Raw genomic sequence first — 19539 nt, 5'->3', positions numbered from 1 at the left:
CGCCCCAAAGCGGGCGGAAGCAGCTGGACAGCCGCACGCCCGCAACTCCGCCAGCCGCTTGGCGGCGGTCACCACCGCGGGTCACGGGGAGTAGGGGAAGGATGCACTGTAACGGGTGACTACAAGTGCAGTACCTCTTCAGAACTGGTGTCACCTCTTAGGAGAACACCCTCCACGTTATAGCAGCGTAGACGTATCACTTATTTCCTAGTACCAAAAAATATCAAACCCCTGTAATACTTGTTTTATTTAATTTATTTATTATGTTAGGAACACTTGTGGGGTTTTTTGCACAGAAGTTACTGAGGGCCCAACATATCTTTAGGCTTCACCCACTGATCAAACTGGTCTGATGTGAGGAATCCCAGCTTTATAGCAGCTTCTTTTAACGTCGTCCCTTCTTTGTGCGCAGTTTTAGCAATCTTGGCTGCTTTATCGTATCCTGTAACAAAACAAAAGGAACAAGTTTGCCATTTGTGGTTCCAGAAGACGCTTGGCCTTTGGGGAATTAATTCCATCAATATTGCTGTTACTGCTTAACACAGTTAGCAGTAAATGTGCACCAGATGTTCACACCAACGCCTTACTTAAAGGGAAAGTAAATTGTTACTCTGGTTTTAGAATTCATTAAAAAAAAAAAAGATACTGTAATCTTTCACTTTTCATTATTAGCAGTCAAATCAGGATGATAGGTACTCAAATCCTTCCAATCTGCTGGCTTTGATTCTTGCCAGAATTACCTATATAATGCATGGTTCAACCACTGCAAGAAGAACACATCTTTTTCACCTGTAATACTAACTGATGTTAATTGGCATCCCCTGAACATTGTGACAATACGTGTAAAATAACATTACTGCAAAATATTTCAATATAATGTTTTGAGATGTTTCTGAGCCTTAAACCTACCTATATGCGGGTTCAGAGCTGTTACCAACATCAGAGATTCACTCATTAGTTTGTTGATCCTGTCTGTATTGGCTTGGATTCCAACTACACAGTTGTCAGTGAATGAAACACAAACATCTCCAAGAAGTCTTGCGGAGTTTAAAACATTTTTAATCTAACAAAAAAAGGAAAGAAATACCAACTATTACATTCAGGCATTAATAGCTGCACAGTCTGGCATGTTAGTTGAGAACCAGTGCCCACCCTGCAATATCCACCTAAGGAGCACCTATCAGGCTATTTGTACAAAGAGAGTACAGTGAATAATAATATGCCTTCTTCCTGAGCAGGATAAGATCAGCCACTCTTATTTAAAGGCACAGCAGAAGAACTCTTCTGTGAAGATGACCACAGTATGTCTAATTGTTTTGGTTTAACATTTAAGACATTTGATTCATTGTTATTTGCCCCACTGTCATTAACATATCAGTTAAGACTAAAAATAGTATGGTAATGTATAGCGTTAGTCCTCTGCTTTGACAATCCATAACATGCTGCTCCTTATTTTTTTGGAAAGGTGTCTGTTTTTATCAAAAATTATCTTCTGTCAGGTACATTGCTTGGTATTCTCTTCTGTCAGGTGCATTAATGTGATTTATTTCCAGGCCCCACCTTCAAAAACGGGTGCTGTATGTTTAGAAGAAATATGTTGAGATAAGTGCAGAAAAAAACCCCAAACGCTAGCCTCAGCAGGTGCAATAAGGAAGAGAGAAACACTGATCTTGTTATAAAATTTCCACTTTTTTTCAATCATTTCTAACTACCATAATAAAAAAGCAGTATCAGTCAATACAGGCTGTGTAGAAAAAGAATATGACATGCTGCTTCCTTTGTGCCTCTTATATCTAAGACAACAAGAATTCAAATTTTTTCCTTTTATTTCTATTTAGCATTTGAGTATTTTCTGCAAGTAACCATAGGGTATTTTTAAACTGTCATCCCCACCCTAAATCTATGCTATTCCTTCAACATCTTTATACACAGTTCTCTACAATCCTCTGATTTGGTGCTTTTATTTATGTTCTTTGCCTCAGTTTCTCCTCTATATTTTTCCTTTTTGGTTTTAAGAAAGAAAAACAAAGTAAATAGCCTGAAGAAGGAAATAAGAATTATGACTTGATGTGAAAACTTCTGAATTTCAGTACAAGGCGATTTGTAACACACTATTAACTTCACCTTTTATTAAATATACAGAAGCAGCAGTATGTATCCTGCTCACACTGTAAAAGGCAGAAAATTTAAATTCTGAAGTCTGTGATTAATGATTTGCAATTTTACATAACTCACTTGCCAAAAGCCTGTAATCCACTGGTATTCAGTGGTAACAGAAATAAGCACACAGTTCCTAAATAATAAATACAATAATGTAACAATAAAAGTATCTTAATTTTCAGCTAAAATACAAATTGCTTTTGACTCTGGACAAAATTTTGTCTCTGTGCTCCTCTCTCCTTACTTCCACAGGCTGATGAGAGACACACATTGTGAAGATAAAAGCTTTATCTGCAGAAGATAATGTTAAAAAGCTTGCCAGTTCCCTGTGAAAATAATAAGGAATTACCATAAGAAAGAATAAAATTTATTCTCACAATTTATCAGCTTCTCAGACACCTGTACTGACCAAATAGTCACTGAGGGTTTTTTCCCCACATGCTGATTATACAAATGATGATTTAAAAAGACCACCAAATGTAAAGCTTAAAGAACTTACCATCATGGGCTTAAAAACATTCAGTTCAAAGTGTCCATTGCTACCTCCTACAGTAACAGCAACATGGTTTCCCATAACTTGGGCTGCAACCATAGTTACAGCTTCACACTGGGTAGGGTTCACTTTTCCTGGTTGTGGAAGGGAGAGGAAAGATTAATAAATAAGAGAGAAAAAAGATTAACAAATAAGACAGAATGACAGACAGGCAGGCAGGGAGGCGGACAGGCAGGATCTCAGTTAACTTAAGAAAAGTATTACTGATTTGTTAGAATTGCTTTCTAGTACACTCTGTTTACTTTGTCAGGAAGAAAAATACAGTGGCCTCCTAACAATGAAGTTTTATGGTTGATTTCATTTCTAGAAATCATCCTACTAAGAACACTGGTTGTCTGCTTTTTTAAAAGCCAGATATGCTCACATCCTGTTTCTTTTATTTATCATACAGGAAGAACATGCTTAGAATAGTTTTGGATGTACAATCTTCATATGTATATATTCCTTTATGAGAGAATCAATGAATGATTACCAATATTACTTCTTTTCTTATCCTCCCATATACTGGGATCATTGCAGAAGGGAAAATATAAGTACACAACACTAAAGCTAGGGAGTAAAGACAGAAGTCAATTTATAATAAAAAAACTGCAATAATTCATAGTTTAGATCATTTAAGCTTGTTTCAAAAAAGCAATTCTAAAAGAAGGCTTTAAGAAATATGCCTGTAAATAAAGCCTGTGCAAGTAACTATTTTTATGAATACAAATTTTGGAAACTATGACAGAAGATAAAAACTAACAGAAGTGTTCAATCAGGGACTTAATGACATTTGTGGTAGTGTTTGGTAATCATATCTGTTAGGAGTTAGTGGTCCAAACCAAAACAAACAGGCAATTTTTCTCTGTTCATTTTCTCTGTACCTGGCATGATGCTGCTTCCTGGTTCATTTTCAGGCAGGATGAGCTCTCCCAGTCCAGAGCGAGGTCCAGAACCCAGGAAACGAATATCATTAGCTATTTTCATCAGACTACAGGCCACTGTGTTCATAGCTCCACTGAGTTCAACTAGAGCATCATGAGCCGCAAGAGCTTCAAACTTATTTGGAGCAGTAACAAAAGGCAAACCTAGAGGGAGGTGGTGAAAACATTAAACCTGTGAGGCACTTCCTTGCAGACATAAACCACATATCAAAACCAAAATTAGCTTAATAAAAAAAACATATTACTAACAGTGTAAGATCATTTCACTTCTCTAGACCTTTCCTCACAAACAGATTATATTCAATATAAAGAACACAATAAAATCACTAAAATACAGAATATGAAATTTGAGCATCTACTCACAACAAAAGTACAAATGCCAAGGCTTCACACTGTGCTGCATACTAAGCACTCCTTTGCAATAAAATATTTTGTGAATGTGAAATGCCTCTTACAAGTTAGTCCAAACTTATGTATTTCTTCCTCTAAATTCAGTTTAGTTCTTTAGATTGTCAACTGCTGTGATGCTTTCTCTGAGTTATGGAAATAGAGGGGTGTGCAGCGCAGCACCAACAGCAGGATAAAGTAATCACAATGGAATTAGCTACTTAAAGAAAAAATATGCATGCAAATATCAATACTGGAAGGGAACAACAAACCAGATGGAATATGTGAAAGCTGATTCAGACTGAGAAAGATGCCTGAAAGTGCTGCCAACAGCAAGAGGACAGGAGCAGGGGAAGCAACAGCTCTGTTTACATTAATTAAATACCTGGGATTTAAGGCTTGGTTCCACAATGAAAAACATTTCTTCAGGGCTTTGCCCTGGAATAAAAGTCTCAGCAGAATTTTATTAGCTGTAATGGACAACACTAAGGAGGTGCACAGGGATGCTGAATGTGGGCTGGACTCCTGCCCCACAAAACTACTGGTCTGAGCTTACATTGTCAGTTGAATCGAGTAACGTAACACCGTTTGCTAGAGAAACGGCAGAATTTCTACTGTGTTCTGCAGTTTCTGCCAAACACCAAATCCCACCCAATTTGCAGAGGCTTTGGAATTGCACAGCTGCCTTCTCAGTTGCAGAAAGCATTCCAAACTTTCAGTTTTGCCCCTGGTAATAAACTTCTCCTGTAAGAACATGCAGAACTTCAGTAGTCTGCCCAACTCCTAACACCACCAAGCACCCAAACAAGCCCTGCACTGTTTCTCAGCAGCTGTCGTTTTTATGGCTCATTACTTCCCTCTCAGGGTATAAGAGAGTCTTTACCTTCTATAAGACAGTGAATAGACCCATAAAAAATAGTGTTGATTCAGATTGTTTAGCGAATTTAAATGACAGACATGTGCATCATTTGGAGGCATTTTAAAAACTGATCCTGTGAGAGATCTGGTTTGCAGACAACGATAAAAATGGCTCTGTAAATTAAGTTTTGAGATCTATAAAGACAGCATAAAATAAAAAAAAGACAGTTAGCTTTCACTCTTTCACATGAATAAACATAGTGGCTTTGGGAGGTGTATTTTCCCTTCATTTGTGCCAAGTCACTGTAAATTGAGAGCCAGAGGAGGCAAGATCAAGACAGAAGCATTATAGCTGGGCTAATAATAGAAGGCCGAAACTGTATCCCTCTCTCCAACAAGCCTTGCTAAGAAATTTCAATCACTTCCAATGCACTGAGTATAATTACAAAAATACATTGCATGAAACATCTTTTAAGTATAAGGCACATAACGTACAACATGAACAGAAAATTTCATGTTAAAATATAAAGACAATTTGAGAAACTTATGAGAAGTATGGAAACAGCAAGATTTAGTTTGAATTTGACTGCATCTTTCATATACTGCTTTACTGATAACTCTGAACTATCATTCCTCACCTGTCAGTTCAGCTACTTTAGCAGCAACTTTCTCAGCAAAGCCAATTCTTGTGTTTAGTCCTGTACCAACTGCAGTCCCACCAGCTGCCAGCTGATACACTCTTGGCAAGGTTGATTCAATCCTAGCCACACCATACTTAATCTGTTGCACGTAACCACTAAATTCCTTTGAAAGAAAGGAGATAAAAATAAAAGAACAAAGACAACAACCAAGAATAAGCACTTGGAATTACTTGGGCTTTTAAGATGACTGGACTAATTTCTTTGAAAGAACAAAGGCATTGAACTTCACACAGATACTAAATCTTAGCATGTTTTCCCCAAGAGGGAAAATTGACATATACTAGAACACTGCTCTCACAGTATGAACAAATTACACATAAAAACAACCTACATATATAAAAATGTGGTCACAATGCATCTTTCTCTTGCCTTCTATCTTGGTCATGTACTTATCAAGATCTCAATCTGAGGTAACTCAGCATTCTCATGATACAATTACAGAAACATATCTTGGGCTTTCTTCACTTAATTTTACTGAGTAAAAAACTCAACTGTGCATTCTTGGAAGAAAACCACAAATTTTACATGGATTTTTATCAGATCAGTTTAAGTTAATTCATTATCAGGTTATTGACATTCTTGACAGCATAATAACAAAGGTTTGCTATCATATGTCTCTCTCTCTCTGTATATATATATATATATATATCTATATATGAGAAGACACACATATACACAATCAAATATTTTCATTCCAAATACTTAGTAGCTTTGTGTGTTGACAAAATCTCACTTATGTAAGTTTACAACCTGCCTTCCTTCCTTCAAATGTTATAGAAATACCACACTATGTTATTTGGTAATGGAACACAATTTACAAGTCATTTTATCTTACTACTGTTAGAAGTAAAACACATGGAAAAAAATTAAGAAAATTTATGATGTAGTAGAGTACAGCATCCAGCAAACTCTGATAGAGATGTAATACTCTGACTGAGATTCAGTCAGTTTCCTCTCAAGGTATCAACTTAATTTGGGCCTCAGCTTCCTCCAAAATATTTACAAGAATTTCCAAATGAATGCATAGATTTATTTTATATTTTACCTGTCCAAGTGTAAGTGGAACAGCATCTTGTGTATGAGTGCGACCTATTTTTATGATTTGGGAAAACTCTTTGGATTTCGCTTCAAGTGCATTCTGTAGCTTCTTTAGTCCAGGTAACAACACCTCATTGACCTCCTGGGCAGCAGCAATATGCATTGCTGTTGGGAAAGTGTCATTTGAACTCTGTGAAGGAAGTTCAAGAAGTTTATTTACAAGCTTTTCTCACTATCTTTACTGCAAGATATACATGTATGGCTTTATTCTCTTTGATTTATAAACAAGAAGAAACTAAACTAAGAGCAAGAAACTTGGCTGTGTTCTACAAGCCAATCTGCATGAATAACCAAGTCTTCTAAACTCCAGTTCAGCACCTTATTGATGTCAACTTTTTGTAACTATACCCACAGAAAGTTAATTACATGAGTAGACTGTTCATAAGAACACTGGGGCCAAAAAAAAAAAAAAAGACTTGCTAAAGTACCTGTAAGACAAAAGTAACAAATAGATGGATGATTTTAAAGCAATTGCAGGTGGCTTTAACACATCTGTGTCTTCCTTTGGTAATGTTAAATCCATTCCCAGGATACTGAGTAAGCACAAAATACGAGGAAGTGATACAAGGAAGTCACTGGTTAAATTATCTAAAGAAAGTATTGAGAGTGAAATATAATAAAAAACACCTACCATGATCCTTGGAGGAGGAAGAAAAGAAATGGATTTTTAATTTACCAATTACAAGACTTCAACCATTTTTTATTCTTTCTATATGCTTTATGTAATGCACTATGGAGATACATTGTAAGTATCCAACCTTTAGAAACTGGATGTCTATTTAACTTCTTCACAACTGTCTGCAGTAGCAGTAGTTGTTACTAAAACAACCTCTGCCCACTCTATCATGCATGAATTCCTCTGTCCTAAGATGAAAACTTATTAGTCTAAGAAACTCATCCTGTCACTGACTAAATTTCACTTGAACTGAAAAACATGGAAAATCGTTGCCAAAGATGTACACAACCCCCTTTTTAATTCAAATCTAAACAGTGGCTAGAAGTAAATTAAAAATCCACAATTAAAGAAATACTTTTTATATTAAAGGAAGTAAAATGTGAGTATAACGACCTGGCTTTTGTTAACGTGATCATTTGGATGTACTGGGATTTTGCTCCCCAGTTTGCCCCCCATTATCTCAATGGCTCTGTTACTGATGACTTCATTGACATTCATATTAGTTTGAGTTCCAGACCCAGTCTGCCACACCACCAATGGAAAGTGATCGTTGAGTTTTCCTTCAGCTACCTGTGACGAAAAATGACAGAGAAAAGTTGTTCTTCCAGAACAAAACAAACAAACAAAAATAGAAAGCATGAACAAGAGCATTTTATCCAAAGAATGTTCTCTATTATATTTCTAAACACATACAACAATTATGAATTTAATCCAGAATAATTGAGAATTTGATATCAGATATTAAAAGGGCAAAACACTTTTTCTAAGCTTCTTCAAGATGCTGAATTCTGAAACAGAGAGGAGTATGTTATTTGATTCATGCTTCACAAGCATAAAAGATTTTTTAAAAGTCTTTCAGGTTTTATGTTCTGTTTCCTGAACAATGCCAATGATTTTTGAAGTCCTAAAATATCTGCACCCTTCTCAAGTTTTAAAGTAGTTTGGATTCTAATCCTCCCAGGTAGGACTAGAGGTAGTAAGTATGTAATTGTTTCCCCTTCCACAGTTACTTGCTCAGATTAGTAATATGTCCTAGGGAAGGTATTAAAATACCTGAAGTAGTTTTGCAATCAAAGCACATGAAGTGCTTCAAGGAATTGATTCAGTTTTCTGTGTCTCCTTGAGCCATGATCACCCTTTGGGTGTCAGAAACTGGATAGTGCTTGACTGTTTACAAACTTTTCATCATGAGAGCACTGCTTTCTCCTAGGAAATCAAGCTCAACAGCTGCACAGCCTCATCATAAACACTGATCACAACTAGGTAACAACTTACATTAGAGGCACTATGGAAAACAGTCCCCCAGAGCAGAGACTGTTTTGCTATAGCCCATCTGTCATGCACATGCAGTAAACAGTATTTGTACAGCTGGACTATGAAATTTCTCAGAAAACAAATTCCATACAGGCAAGTTCCAGACTTCTTACACCTCCAGACATTAGATTTTGCATCAACAATATGAGCTGGCAGATGGTTGCTGGTTTCCCTACTACTGCCCAAGACCTACATAGCTGTAATTGAGAGATGCCTGAAAAGTACTTGTAACTCTCTTTAATGTACCTCAACTGCAGCTATGGTACACATATAAACAAATGAAAGAACCATGTGTACTTAAAAAGATCCATCTGTATTGACTTGCTGCTTACCCATAGAAGGCAGGTCCAGATCAGCCAAAAATAGCTACACCAACTCACATTTTCATTAGGCAGGCTGTAACAACAACTCTCTCAATTCCAAACAGAGCAACAGATACAAACATTCTCCTGATTTATCTACATTTTTGGAGCCTATTCAACCTTATATGCATTTAGAGATTCTTCTGAATGTGTGTTTGTGATAGTATCAAAATCTTGCTTTGAAGTACTACCCCCATATATATTAACCTCAGAAAGGTCAAGAATGCAAAGCAAAACGATCTGTTGTCTCAACTCTGAGCCTAGATACCTATCTCCATGTTATTAGGATATACTAATCCTCCTGGAATCATGCTTTTCAGGAAAGGATGTTATGTATTTCCCACCATCCAGAGATGTAAAGTTCCCACCTCCAAGAATAACTTGATCCCTTGCTCTATCTATTTAGCCTGGAGAAGAGAAGGCTGAGAGAGGATCTCATAAACGTGTACAAATATGTGAGGGGTGGGTGTCAAGTGGAGGGGGCCAGGCTCTTTTTGGTGGTTCACAGTGATAAGACAAGGAACAATGGGTTCAAACTTGAACACAGAAGATTTCAGCTCAACATGAGGAGAAACGTCTTTCCAGTGAGGGTGACAGAGCACTGGAACAGGCTGCCCAGGGGTGTTGTGAAGTCTCCTTCTCTGGAGACTTTCCAAATCCACCTGGATGCATTCCTGTGCAGACTCCCCTAAGTGATCCTGCTCTGGCAGGGGGGTTGGACCTAATGATCTCTTGAGGTCCCTTCCAACCTCTGATACACTGTGATACTGTGATCTTCTTCAGTTACATTAGGACATTATTTTGGAGGCAAGAGAAAGCATAGCGCTGCTGACGTGTTTCTAAAACTCAGCAAAAAAGGCCCAAACAACTTTCAGAACCCATCAATCTAATCTAAGAAGCATTTAGCCATCAAAAACCAGGAGAACCCTAGAAACCACAAGAAGAGACTGAACATATTCTGGAGTTCTCCAGAGCCCTTGGGACTTACGGTGCTAGAGCTGGTAGAACAAGGATAAAGTCTTCTGCAAATACTGAAATATTTTTCAGCTGGTTAGAATGAGAAAGTTCTGTAAAACAAAGCTTATAGATAAATGTATCTGCTGATTTACACAATACTAATACACCTGGCATTACCATACCTCATATAATGCTCATTCACAGCTATGTGCACTTGGATGACATTTATCCTGAGAAAGAGGAGATGCTTCTGTCTGTCATTTCACATCACATCCTCTTTAGCTACAGAAGTGATACTTAAAAAGCACAGATTTACTATTTAGCTTAAGTCTGAAGAGGAAATAAACAAGTAACAGAGAAACTTTTCAAAGTGCAGATGGTATTCACATTACCAAGCTGCAATTGCTTGAGAGTTTGGAGACTACCAAAATAAAAAAAGCTTTGCTTGGCATGTTCAGCATATTAGCTGAATGAACTGAGATTCAATTCCCCTCCTAATTTTTTTTTTAATACTCTTAATCTGGCAAGAGTCAACACTAGGCTGTAATGACTGGTCATAATAGAGGGGAGAAATTGCACTGTTTTCATAACTTAATTATCAAAATATATTTGAACATTCTATCATTTCTGCAAATGGAAGAAGTTAAAATAGTAAAACATTATGTAAATTATTTCTTAACCTGAAAAACAAAGTTATAATAAAAATAAATGCCTCCCTCCACCAATCAGAGAAATAAAAGCAGTCTTCCTTTAGCCTCCAAACTTCCTGTCTTCCTGTAAAAATCTTAACAAAAATACAATGACACTTCTGGTATTTCAAACAGTTAGTTCCTACCTCATTTGCTGCCTTAACGATAGCATCAGCAACCTTTGGGTCGAGACCATAATCTTTATTTACTTCAGCAGCTGCTCTCTTCAAGATGCCAAAAGCCCTTATAACTTGAACCTGAGACACAAAAGCAAGTTTAACTATGGTTGTTGTTTTGTTGTTGGTTTTTTTTCCCCCCCAAAGGCCATTTCAGGAACACACAGCACAGGTCTAGCTCTAAACCAAACTTCTGAACTTAAATCCAGCAGTAGACCACCAAGCACACCAAAGAGCAATCAGGTCCCATGACCTGTGCTCCCATGAACAGTAACATTTATCCAAGCAGTACAGAAAGCAGTACACAGCTCATCCTTTCTCTCCAAGTCCAGGTATGCTTTGTGTATCAAAATAGATGACATGTATTAAAATGAACTAAAAAGGAGAACTGGTACTACTTCCAAAATAGCCTTTTGAGAGCAAACTGACACATTTCAGTACATGGAAAGCCTTGGCCTGACAAAGTCCATGCACACTAATGCCCTATGCACAGCTACATGTGGAAAAAAATACCAAGCCAACGCTTCACTAAAGACCTTCAGTAACAAGCTACATGAGGCTACAGCTAACAAGCTATTCCATTTTCAGAAAAAATGAATGACACATTGCTATCATCCTGACTCAAAAAATTACACAATGTGGTAAGCAATTATTCAAAAGCAACAATCAATTTATTTAAATGGAACAAAAACATTTCTAACACAGGACAGTATCTTGCCATGGAATTTCTAATTTCAATTAAAATTCAAAGTTGCTTGTATTCCCAGCAAAAGTCTAAGAAGAATGTATTCACTCTCACATCCAAAACATATTTAAAGAGAAGAAATGAACACATCTTTAAATTACTTACTGGCATTCTTTCTGAAACACCTCCAATCTTGAAGTTCATCGTAGATCTTACAGTCTGGGCACCATAGTATTTGTCACTTGGGACCTTCAGTTCACCAAAGGTATCATATTCTATCCTAAAAGCCTCTTGAGCAGACTATAGAAAAAGAAAATTTTAAAAAAAATGTATTTCAGACAACAGTAAACAGTACATCCTCTTTGAAAGCAGAGTCAAGAAAACATATGCAAGAAAAGAGGGGGAAAAACAAAGCACACAGCTAATCATAGGTATTTTTTCTACTTATATTTTCATACTTAAGACATTTTTCTAGTTTGAGCACCTGTCTCACTGCAAGTCACAGCTACTACCATCGTGTAACCTAGCAGACCCAGTGATGACAGGCAGCACTGCAAGACTTAAGACCTTGGCTGCCCATTGTACAAAACACATCAACCTGACAAAAGACTTGGCTTCTTCTCTTTTGAAGAATTAGTAACTTATCTTACAATTTACAGAATTGGCATTTCATTAAAACTAAACTGAAGAACTAGCACAGCAAAAATTCACCTGGTTTCCTCCCAGGCAACAAACATGTAACACAATCCCTAGGTGAAATCCACACTGCAAAGGAGAGCTAAGAAAAATAATGAAAAGGAGCAACTGACTAATCTAATACCAAGTTACTGACAAATAACTCTTTTCTCAAGCCTGACAAACCAGGGAGACAGTTGCCCTAGCTGTGCAACACAAAGAAAGTGCACCTAGAAATACACTGTGCAATATTTATCTAAAACAGTATTTCTGTATCACATATACACCTAGCATGCATTACTATCTAACACAGCCTGTGGTAAATTAATTTCAGCTGGCATGCACCAACTAAATAGTAACTTTACCTTCTGTGAAGCATTTGTGATAATGTGATCACATTAACATGCAGCTTGACGAAGATTATGTGACTGGGCAGGAAGCAAGAGCAGTTTACTCTTCCTCTCCCCATGCCTTTGTCAGCAAAGTTCTAACTTGCTGTAAGAAAGGAGTTCACAGAATTGTCAGGGTTGGACAGGACCTCAAGGATCATCTAGTTCCAACCACTTTCCGCTAGATCAGATTGCCCAGAGCCACATACCGCCTGGCCTTAAAAAATTCCAGGGATGGGGCTTTCACCACCTCCCTGGGCAACCTGTTCCAGTGTCTCACCACCCTCATGGGGAAGAACTTCCTAACATCTAATCTAAATATACCCTCCTCTAGCTTGGATCCATTCCACCCTAGTCCTATCACTACCTGACATCCTAAAAAGTCCTTCACCAGCTTTCTTGTAGGCCCCCTTCAGATACTGGAAGGTCACAATAAGGTCTCCTTGGAGATGCCTTTTCTCCAAGACTGAACAATCCCAACTATCTCAGTGTCTTTATAGGAGAGGTGTTCCAGCTGTCTGATTATTCTCATGGCCCTTCTCCGGACACGTTCCAGCACCTCCAGATCCTTCTTGTAGAAGGGGCTCCAGAACTGGACACAGTACTCCAGGTGGGGTCTCACCAGAGTGAGGTGGAGGGGGAGAATCACCTCTCTCACCCTGCTAGATATGCTTCTCTTGATGCAGCCCAGGCTCTGGTTGGCTTTCTGGGCTGCAAGTGCACACTGCTGGCTCATACTGAGCTTCTCATCCACCAGTACCCCAAAGTCCTTTTCTTAAGGGCTGCTCTCAAGCCAGTCACTCCCCAGCCTATACCGGTGCCTGGGATTACCCCAACCCAGATGCAGGACCCTGCACTTGGTCTTGTTGACCCTCATGAGGTTGGCTTGTGCCCACCTCTCCAGCCTGTCCAGGTCCCTCTGGATGGATCCCTTCCCTCCAGCGTCTCTGCTGCACCACACAGCTTGGTGTCATCAGCAAACTTGCTGAGGGTGCACTCAATGCCACTGTCCACATTGCCAACAAACAAGATCAGTCCCAGTACTGATCCTTGAGGGACTCCACCAATCAATGGCCTCTACCTGGACATGGACCCACTGACAGCCACTCTTTGGGTGTGGCTGTCAAGCCAGTTCTTTATCCACTGAGTGGTCCATCCATCAACCCGTATTTTGCCAGCTTGGAAATCAGGATGTCATGTGGAACAGCGTTGAAGGCTTTGCTCAGGTCCAGGTAAACGACATCAGTTGCTCTCCCCTTGTCTACTGATGTTGTGACCTTGTCATAGAAGGCCACCAGGTTTGTCAGGCAGGATTTGTCCTCGGTGAAACCACGTTGATTGCACCAAATCACATCTTCATTTTGCTTCTGCCTCAGTAGTGCCTCCAGGAGCATCTGCTCCATGATCTTACCAGGCATGGAGGTGAGACTGACTGGCCTGTAGTTCCATGGGTCATCCTTCTTCCCCTTTTTGAAAATGGGGGTTATGCTTCCCCTATTCCAGTCAGTGGGGACTTCACCAGACTGCCATGACTTTTGGAATATAACACAGAGCAGTTTACTGACCTTATCCACCAGTTCCCCTCAGCACCCGTGGGTGCATCTCATTGGGTCCCATGGACTTGTACACTCGCAGGTCTTTCAGATGGTCATGAACCTGATCTCCACTCACAATGGGCAGTTCCTTCTTCCAGCCTCTGCAATTACCTTCTGTGATTTTGTGAGAGTAGCTGGAGCCCTTGCCAGTGAAGACTGAGGTAAAGAAGTCATTGAGAACCTCAGCCTTCTCCATTTGTCACCGGTTCACCTGTTTCCTTTCTGAAGGGGCCCACACCTTCCCTAGTCTTCCTTTTGCCATTAATGCACCCATAGAAAGTTTTGCTATTCCACTTGACCTTCCTGGCTAGACTTAATTCTAACTGAGTTTTAGCTTTTCTAACTAGGTCTCCTGCTGCTCAGACAGCTCCTTATATGCCTCCCATTCTAACTGCCCTTTCATCCACTCCTTGTAGAGTTTCTTTTTGTGTGAAGGTGTGTCTAGGAGCTCCTTGCTCATCCAGGCAGGTCTCCTAACACTCTTTCCTGCCTTCCTCGTTCTCGGTACACCTCGCTCCTGGACACAGACAAGGACCAGCTGTCCTGCGCCCGCCCCGCACCTCTGGCTCCTCTAGGGTGTTGTTCCATGATACTCTGACCAGCAGCAGATCCCTGAAGTGATCAAAGTCTGCATGCCTGAAGTCCAGGATCATAAGCTTGGAATACATCTTCCTAGATGCCCTGAGGAGCTTAAATTCTAGCACATTGGGATCACCGCAGCCAAGGATGTCCCTGAGCCTTGTCCCTGAGTTCATCCTTCCCCAGAAAGGGAGATTACCTTCTTGCAGAGTCTTCAGGGAAGGGAGTAACTCTTTTGTAATTCTTATCATACATAGAGCAGAATAAACCCAGCTTCATAAGTAGGGTATATATACCTATACAATGCCAGGCTCTGACCTAAGTATCAGGTCTGTGTTGCAGTGCAGTGAAAGAAGAAAATCAAATGTTAGGAACTGTTAAGAAAAGCAGAGGACAAAAGAAACATTGCTGTGCCACCACAGCTCATGGATGCTCTGAAGTCCTTGTGTAGATTTGGTTCTTTTGTTTCCAAAACTGTATTCCTGGAAACTGGGTTATTTCACAGACAAACCAGACACTCAGAAAATCCTGATGTGAAAATGAAGAGCCTGGATGAGAACAATAGGAAAGCATCACATACGTTTTCACAGCTCTTACTTTTCCCTAGGTATCCACTTCTGAAGTCAGGCTGTTCCTCTCTTTTTTCTCGTCTGTTCTTTTTGCTCCTTGTTTTGTGGGTCTCAGTCTTCAGACAAGAGCACAGCTGAATATTGGGTAGAACACCCTCCTCTGCATCACTAATTTTCCGCAGCAGCTTGCCCTGGTCCACATCATCACAGATGGCAAGCTGCAAGTGGTAGTGCTGGGGGACATTCCAACCTTTTTAATGTCCTAAGTATCATTCCAGTCAGGTAGAGATGCTCCACCATCAAGTACTCCATCAGCCACGTACCAAAGATGCCAGCCCCATTTGCTTAGGACACTCTTGCAGAGTAGCTGGTGCACGTCATGCAAAAGAAACTGCAGCCCAGCCCACAAACAGCAAGGATTGGCTTTCACACTGATATTTCTGCTGTTATTTCCCATACCTTGTGTTTGACTGACAGTCTCCCAGATACTGACCCAATAATAATAAAAAGCTTAGTATGGACCCATATGCCATCCCTATGTTCTTCAATCCTCTTTAACCCATTTTAATCACATATTATTCATTCACGTGCTAACAAGAAACAGAACACAGTCACCACTTCTTTAATATCTTACTACCAAAAATCTTTAATGTGGATGTTTGCAAGTCTTACTGTATGTGTGCACATACCAATATTCCAACAGCAAGGATCACGGATGTACAGTCTCTGAAATGCCTGTTGTTACAGTGCGAGAGCTGAAATCCCCCTCCCACACCAACAATAACCAGGCTAGCTCAGTCTTAAAACCACCACACCTGCTTTTGGTATTTGGATGCTTTGTGTAAGCAGAGAACATCAAACCTGGATAGAGAATAGAACTGGATAAAGAGAATCAACTCAGTTTCAAGCCCAGCTCTTGTAGTTCAACCAGTCAAAGTATCCACACTCAAACAACATAAAAACATTAAACTACTGTAACCTTTTAGACAAAAAAGCAGTTGCACAACTGATTCCTCAAACCTGCATCATTCCAATGCCAGCAATGGTGAAACAAAGGTAAACAGAATCAGTACCTCCTTGTACAAGTACTTTCTAACCAATCCTGTTATTAAAACAATTCTTTCCCTATCCAACTCCATGGTACACATCCACGAATTCCAATGAAGTTAACAGAGTAGGGTTCTTTAAGCTCAATGTCATTTTCTGATTAATATAGTAAAAAGCAACATTAGGTAAAGAAGCAAAGTGATATTTTTTAGACATGCAAAAAGTAACTAAACTTTAACATTACTTTCAGACTAATGCAGCAGTGTGTAGAAGTCACTGCCTGAATTTTTATGCAAAAAACATTCTTTCCCCACTCCTTAGACAGAATTCATCTCTTGAACACCTGGCTTTATGAGCTGAAAGTCCCAGTTCCCGTATCTAAAGGGAGGGGAACCTACTGCAAAATGGTGCAGCAGTAGCACACTGGTAACAACCCTCGACTTCCCCACCAGTGGGCAACAGGAGAAGCAACTCTTGCCACAAGCCAAGACAAACTCCCATGCTCACTTAGTTCCTACCATAGCCACAGGAAGCCTCAGCTCAGAACTACTGTTCCTCATCTTTACAAGACAGATTACATATAATTATTTTTAAGAAGCTTGACAAGGTGTCCTTTGCCTCCCAAAATCCCATGGACTCACAGTCCAAAGCTTACACAGTTAGACAAACATAACTGTACTTTTACCTTGCTGCAGGGAACAAATCAGCCAGAACTGATTGCACCATAACGGCACACTGGGGATACTCAAATGGCAGAACTGCTGTGCTATTGTTTCCTGTGGAAAACTACATTCTGATTTGAGGATGCAGCAACTTTCGGATGCAAGTACTTCAACTCAAAACCCCAGCATTTTTAGGATGTCAAAAACAACCCATAAAGACCAGCAAAAAAATGAATTTGTGCTCAACTGCTCTTCTTTAGCAGATGAAGAATGCATCCATTTTTAAGTGTATTAGAAAGCAAACCCAAATATTTTACAAGATTCAGCTGAAGAAGAACCACTGCGGACACAATTCCATTTGAAACTTCATCTGTGATTTGGCTCTGAGTTAAGGTAACACAACAGTCATACTCTAAACAACTTGTACATCTGGTCGTGTCTACCAGTGGTATCCCAAACCACAAATCTGGCTGCTGAAAAATCTCTGCAAACATTAAAAAGCAGGGTGGGTTTTCAAAATTAAAATGCTTGTTAGTACATTGGGTTTTTTTAGTGATCTTCTTGGAAATAGAAATGTAAAGTTTTCCGGTAAGAATTCACATGCTGCTTTAGTTCCAAATGTGCTGAAGGACATTTTGCTGTAACTTCCGCTGTTATTTAAACCCAAGTAATTAAAAGCATCTATTTACAAGTAGTATTTCTCACCAGCAAAGATTAAAATACATATATTTCATGTAATGCTGCAGCCTTTCATAAATACCAGGTATTTACAGAATCACAGAATCAACCAGGTCAGAAAAGACCTTTGAGATCATCCAGTCCAAGCTATCACCCAAAACCATCTAATCAACTAAGCACCAGGTGCCTCATCCAGTCTTATTTTAAACACTTTCAGGGACAGTGACTCTACCATCTCCCTGGGCAACCCATTCCAATGGCCAATCACTCTTTCTGTGAAGAATTTCTTCCTAACATCCAGTCTAAACCTCCCCTGGTGCAGCTTGAGAACAAGTAAATGAAAACCACAAGCTATAATGGTTTTCTTAGATGATGCCAAACAGAAAAATAAAAAAAGGGACATGACCATCTCACAGGCCAACGGTTTACAAGTTACACAGTCTGTGCTGACACAGGTTTTCTGAGACAGGTATGTATTGCTCACCATGCAGTGTATTCACTCACTGGGAAGCCTGCTTTTTAATGCTATTTTCTGTACCCTAAGACATATCACAGACTGGGAACTTGGTATTCTAATTAAATTTCTGAACTATTTCATCAACCCAATGAATTAGTAAAACCCTAATCAGCCTATTTTCTGCTGCAATTCTCCTGACAGTCTAAATCACCTCCTTCTTTTAAGGAGAGAACTCACAGAGATGCACTGAGGCTAAGGTTTTAATGCAACGCCCAAGCCGTCATTATCGAGACTCGGGGCTCCTTATGCAAACAGCATTTTCCCTTCTACACTGAACTCCGTGCAGCGAACAAGTCCTACGCACGGTACAGCCCAGCAGTCAGCTATCATACGTGAACAATCACTGAGGATGTCTGCCAGAAGACACAGACTAAAAGCTCCCTCATGTTGAGGCGAAGATTTCCCAGATTTCTGTGAGGGTACAGTTTTCCCTTATTTGTTCCTCAACAGTTTTAAGAACGGGCTTGAAACGCCTATGGAAGAAGCCGCTGCAGGCCACAGCCCTGCCACAGCGGCTCCTGCGGCAGCTCCTCTCCTGCCCATCCGGTGGGATGCTCCCGCTTCCCTCAGCGGCCTTGGGCCGACAGCTAATGGCCGCGCTCAAGGCTAATCTCAGCCCCGGGCAGCACGCCGATAGACCTGCGCGCCGCTCACGCTTCCAGCCCCGGGGCTACAAATCCAAGTGCGCCCGCGTTCCGGAGCGGGGACCGGAGCGGGCCCGGGGCCGCACGGCGCCGGGCGGGGACAAGCCCCACAGCCTCGCCGACGGAAGAACTGCCGCTTAAGCTTGACCAGGGATGGGGGCAACACCTTCCCACTGCCACTGCTCTCCCCACAGGGGAAACACTACGGACCGCATCCCTAGGGGCCGCCGCTCCCCCTCCCCGCCCCTCTCCCAGCGCGGTATGGAAGGAGGGCCGCGGGCTCAGGGGGAGGAGTCACGGCGGCGGCTAGAGGTCACTGCTGTCCCCAGTGCCCCCTGCCCAGGGTGCTCACCATGGCGGCGTGCGGCGGCGAACCCCAGCGGCCGGCGGCCCGCGGGGGCGGCTGTCGCGCGAGGAGACCGACGGAGCAGCCGAGGCGGCGGCAGGCGCGGAGTGAGCGGTGCATGGCGGCAGCGACGGGGGAGCACCGCGGGGGCCGGCCGTGGGGAGGAGAAAGCGAGCGCACCCGCCCCGGACGAGCGTCAGGACGACGCGAACGCCCATCACCGCACAGGCTCCTCCGCGCCAATTGGCTGCCGACGGAGAACCGCCTCTATGGCGGGGTGGGGGCTGCAGGGCCCAGAG

At 40.9% G+C, this 19539-nt stretch overlaps 1 protein-coding gene across 1 annotated transcript; it reads right to left on the bottom strand.

Annotated features, from left to right (window-relative positions):
* Positions 1–248: 248 nt before the first annotated feature.
* Positions 249–19360, bottom strand: FH (fumarate hydratase). Its single transcript, XM_054381665.1, has 10 exons — positions 19247–19360; positions 11705–11839; positions 10825–10935; positions 7750–7926; positions 6628–6810; positions 5520–5685; positions 3577–3780; positions 2660–2787; positions 910–1063; positions 249–442 (listed from the first exon to the last, which is right to left on the bottom strand). The coding sequence occupies exons 1-10, from the start codon at positions 19358–19360 to the stop codon at positions 300–302; spliced, it is 1515 nt and encodes a 504-aa protein (XP_054237640.1). The 3' UTR covers positions 249–299.
* Between the last annotated feature and the right edge of the window lie 179 nt (positions 19361–19539).

Source organism: Indicator indicator, chromosome 6, assembly GCF_027791375.1.
Source record: "Indicator indicator isolate 239-I01 chromosome 6, UM_Iind_1.1, whole genome shotgun sequence".
NCBI classification, from domain to species: Eukaryota; Metazoa; Chordata; class Aves; order Piciformes; family Indicatoridae; genus Indicator; species Indicator indicator.
This window is presented reverse-complemented; position numbering and strand designations above follow the sequence as displayed.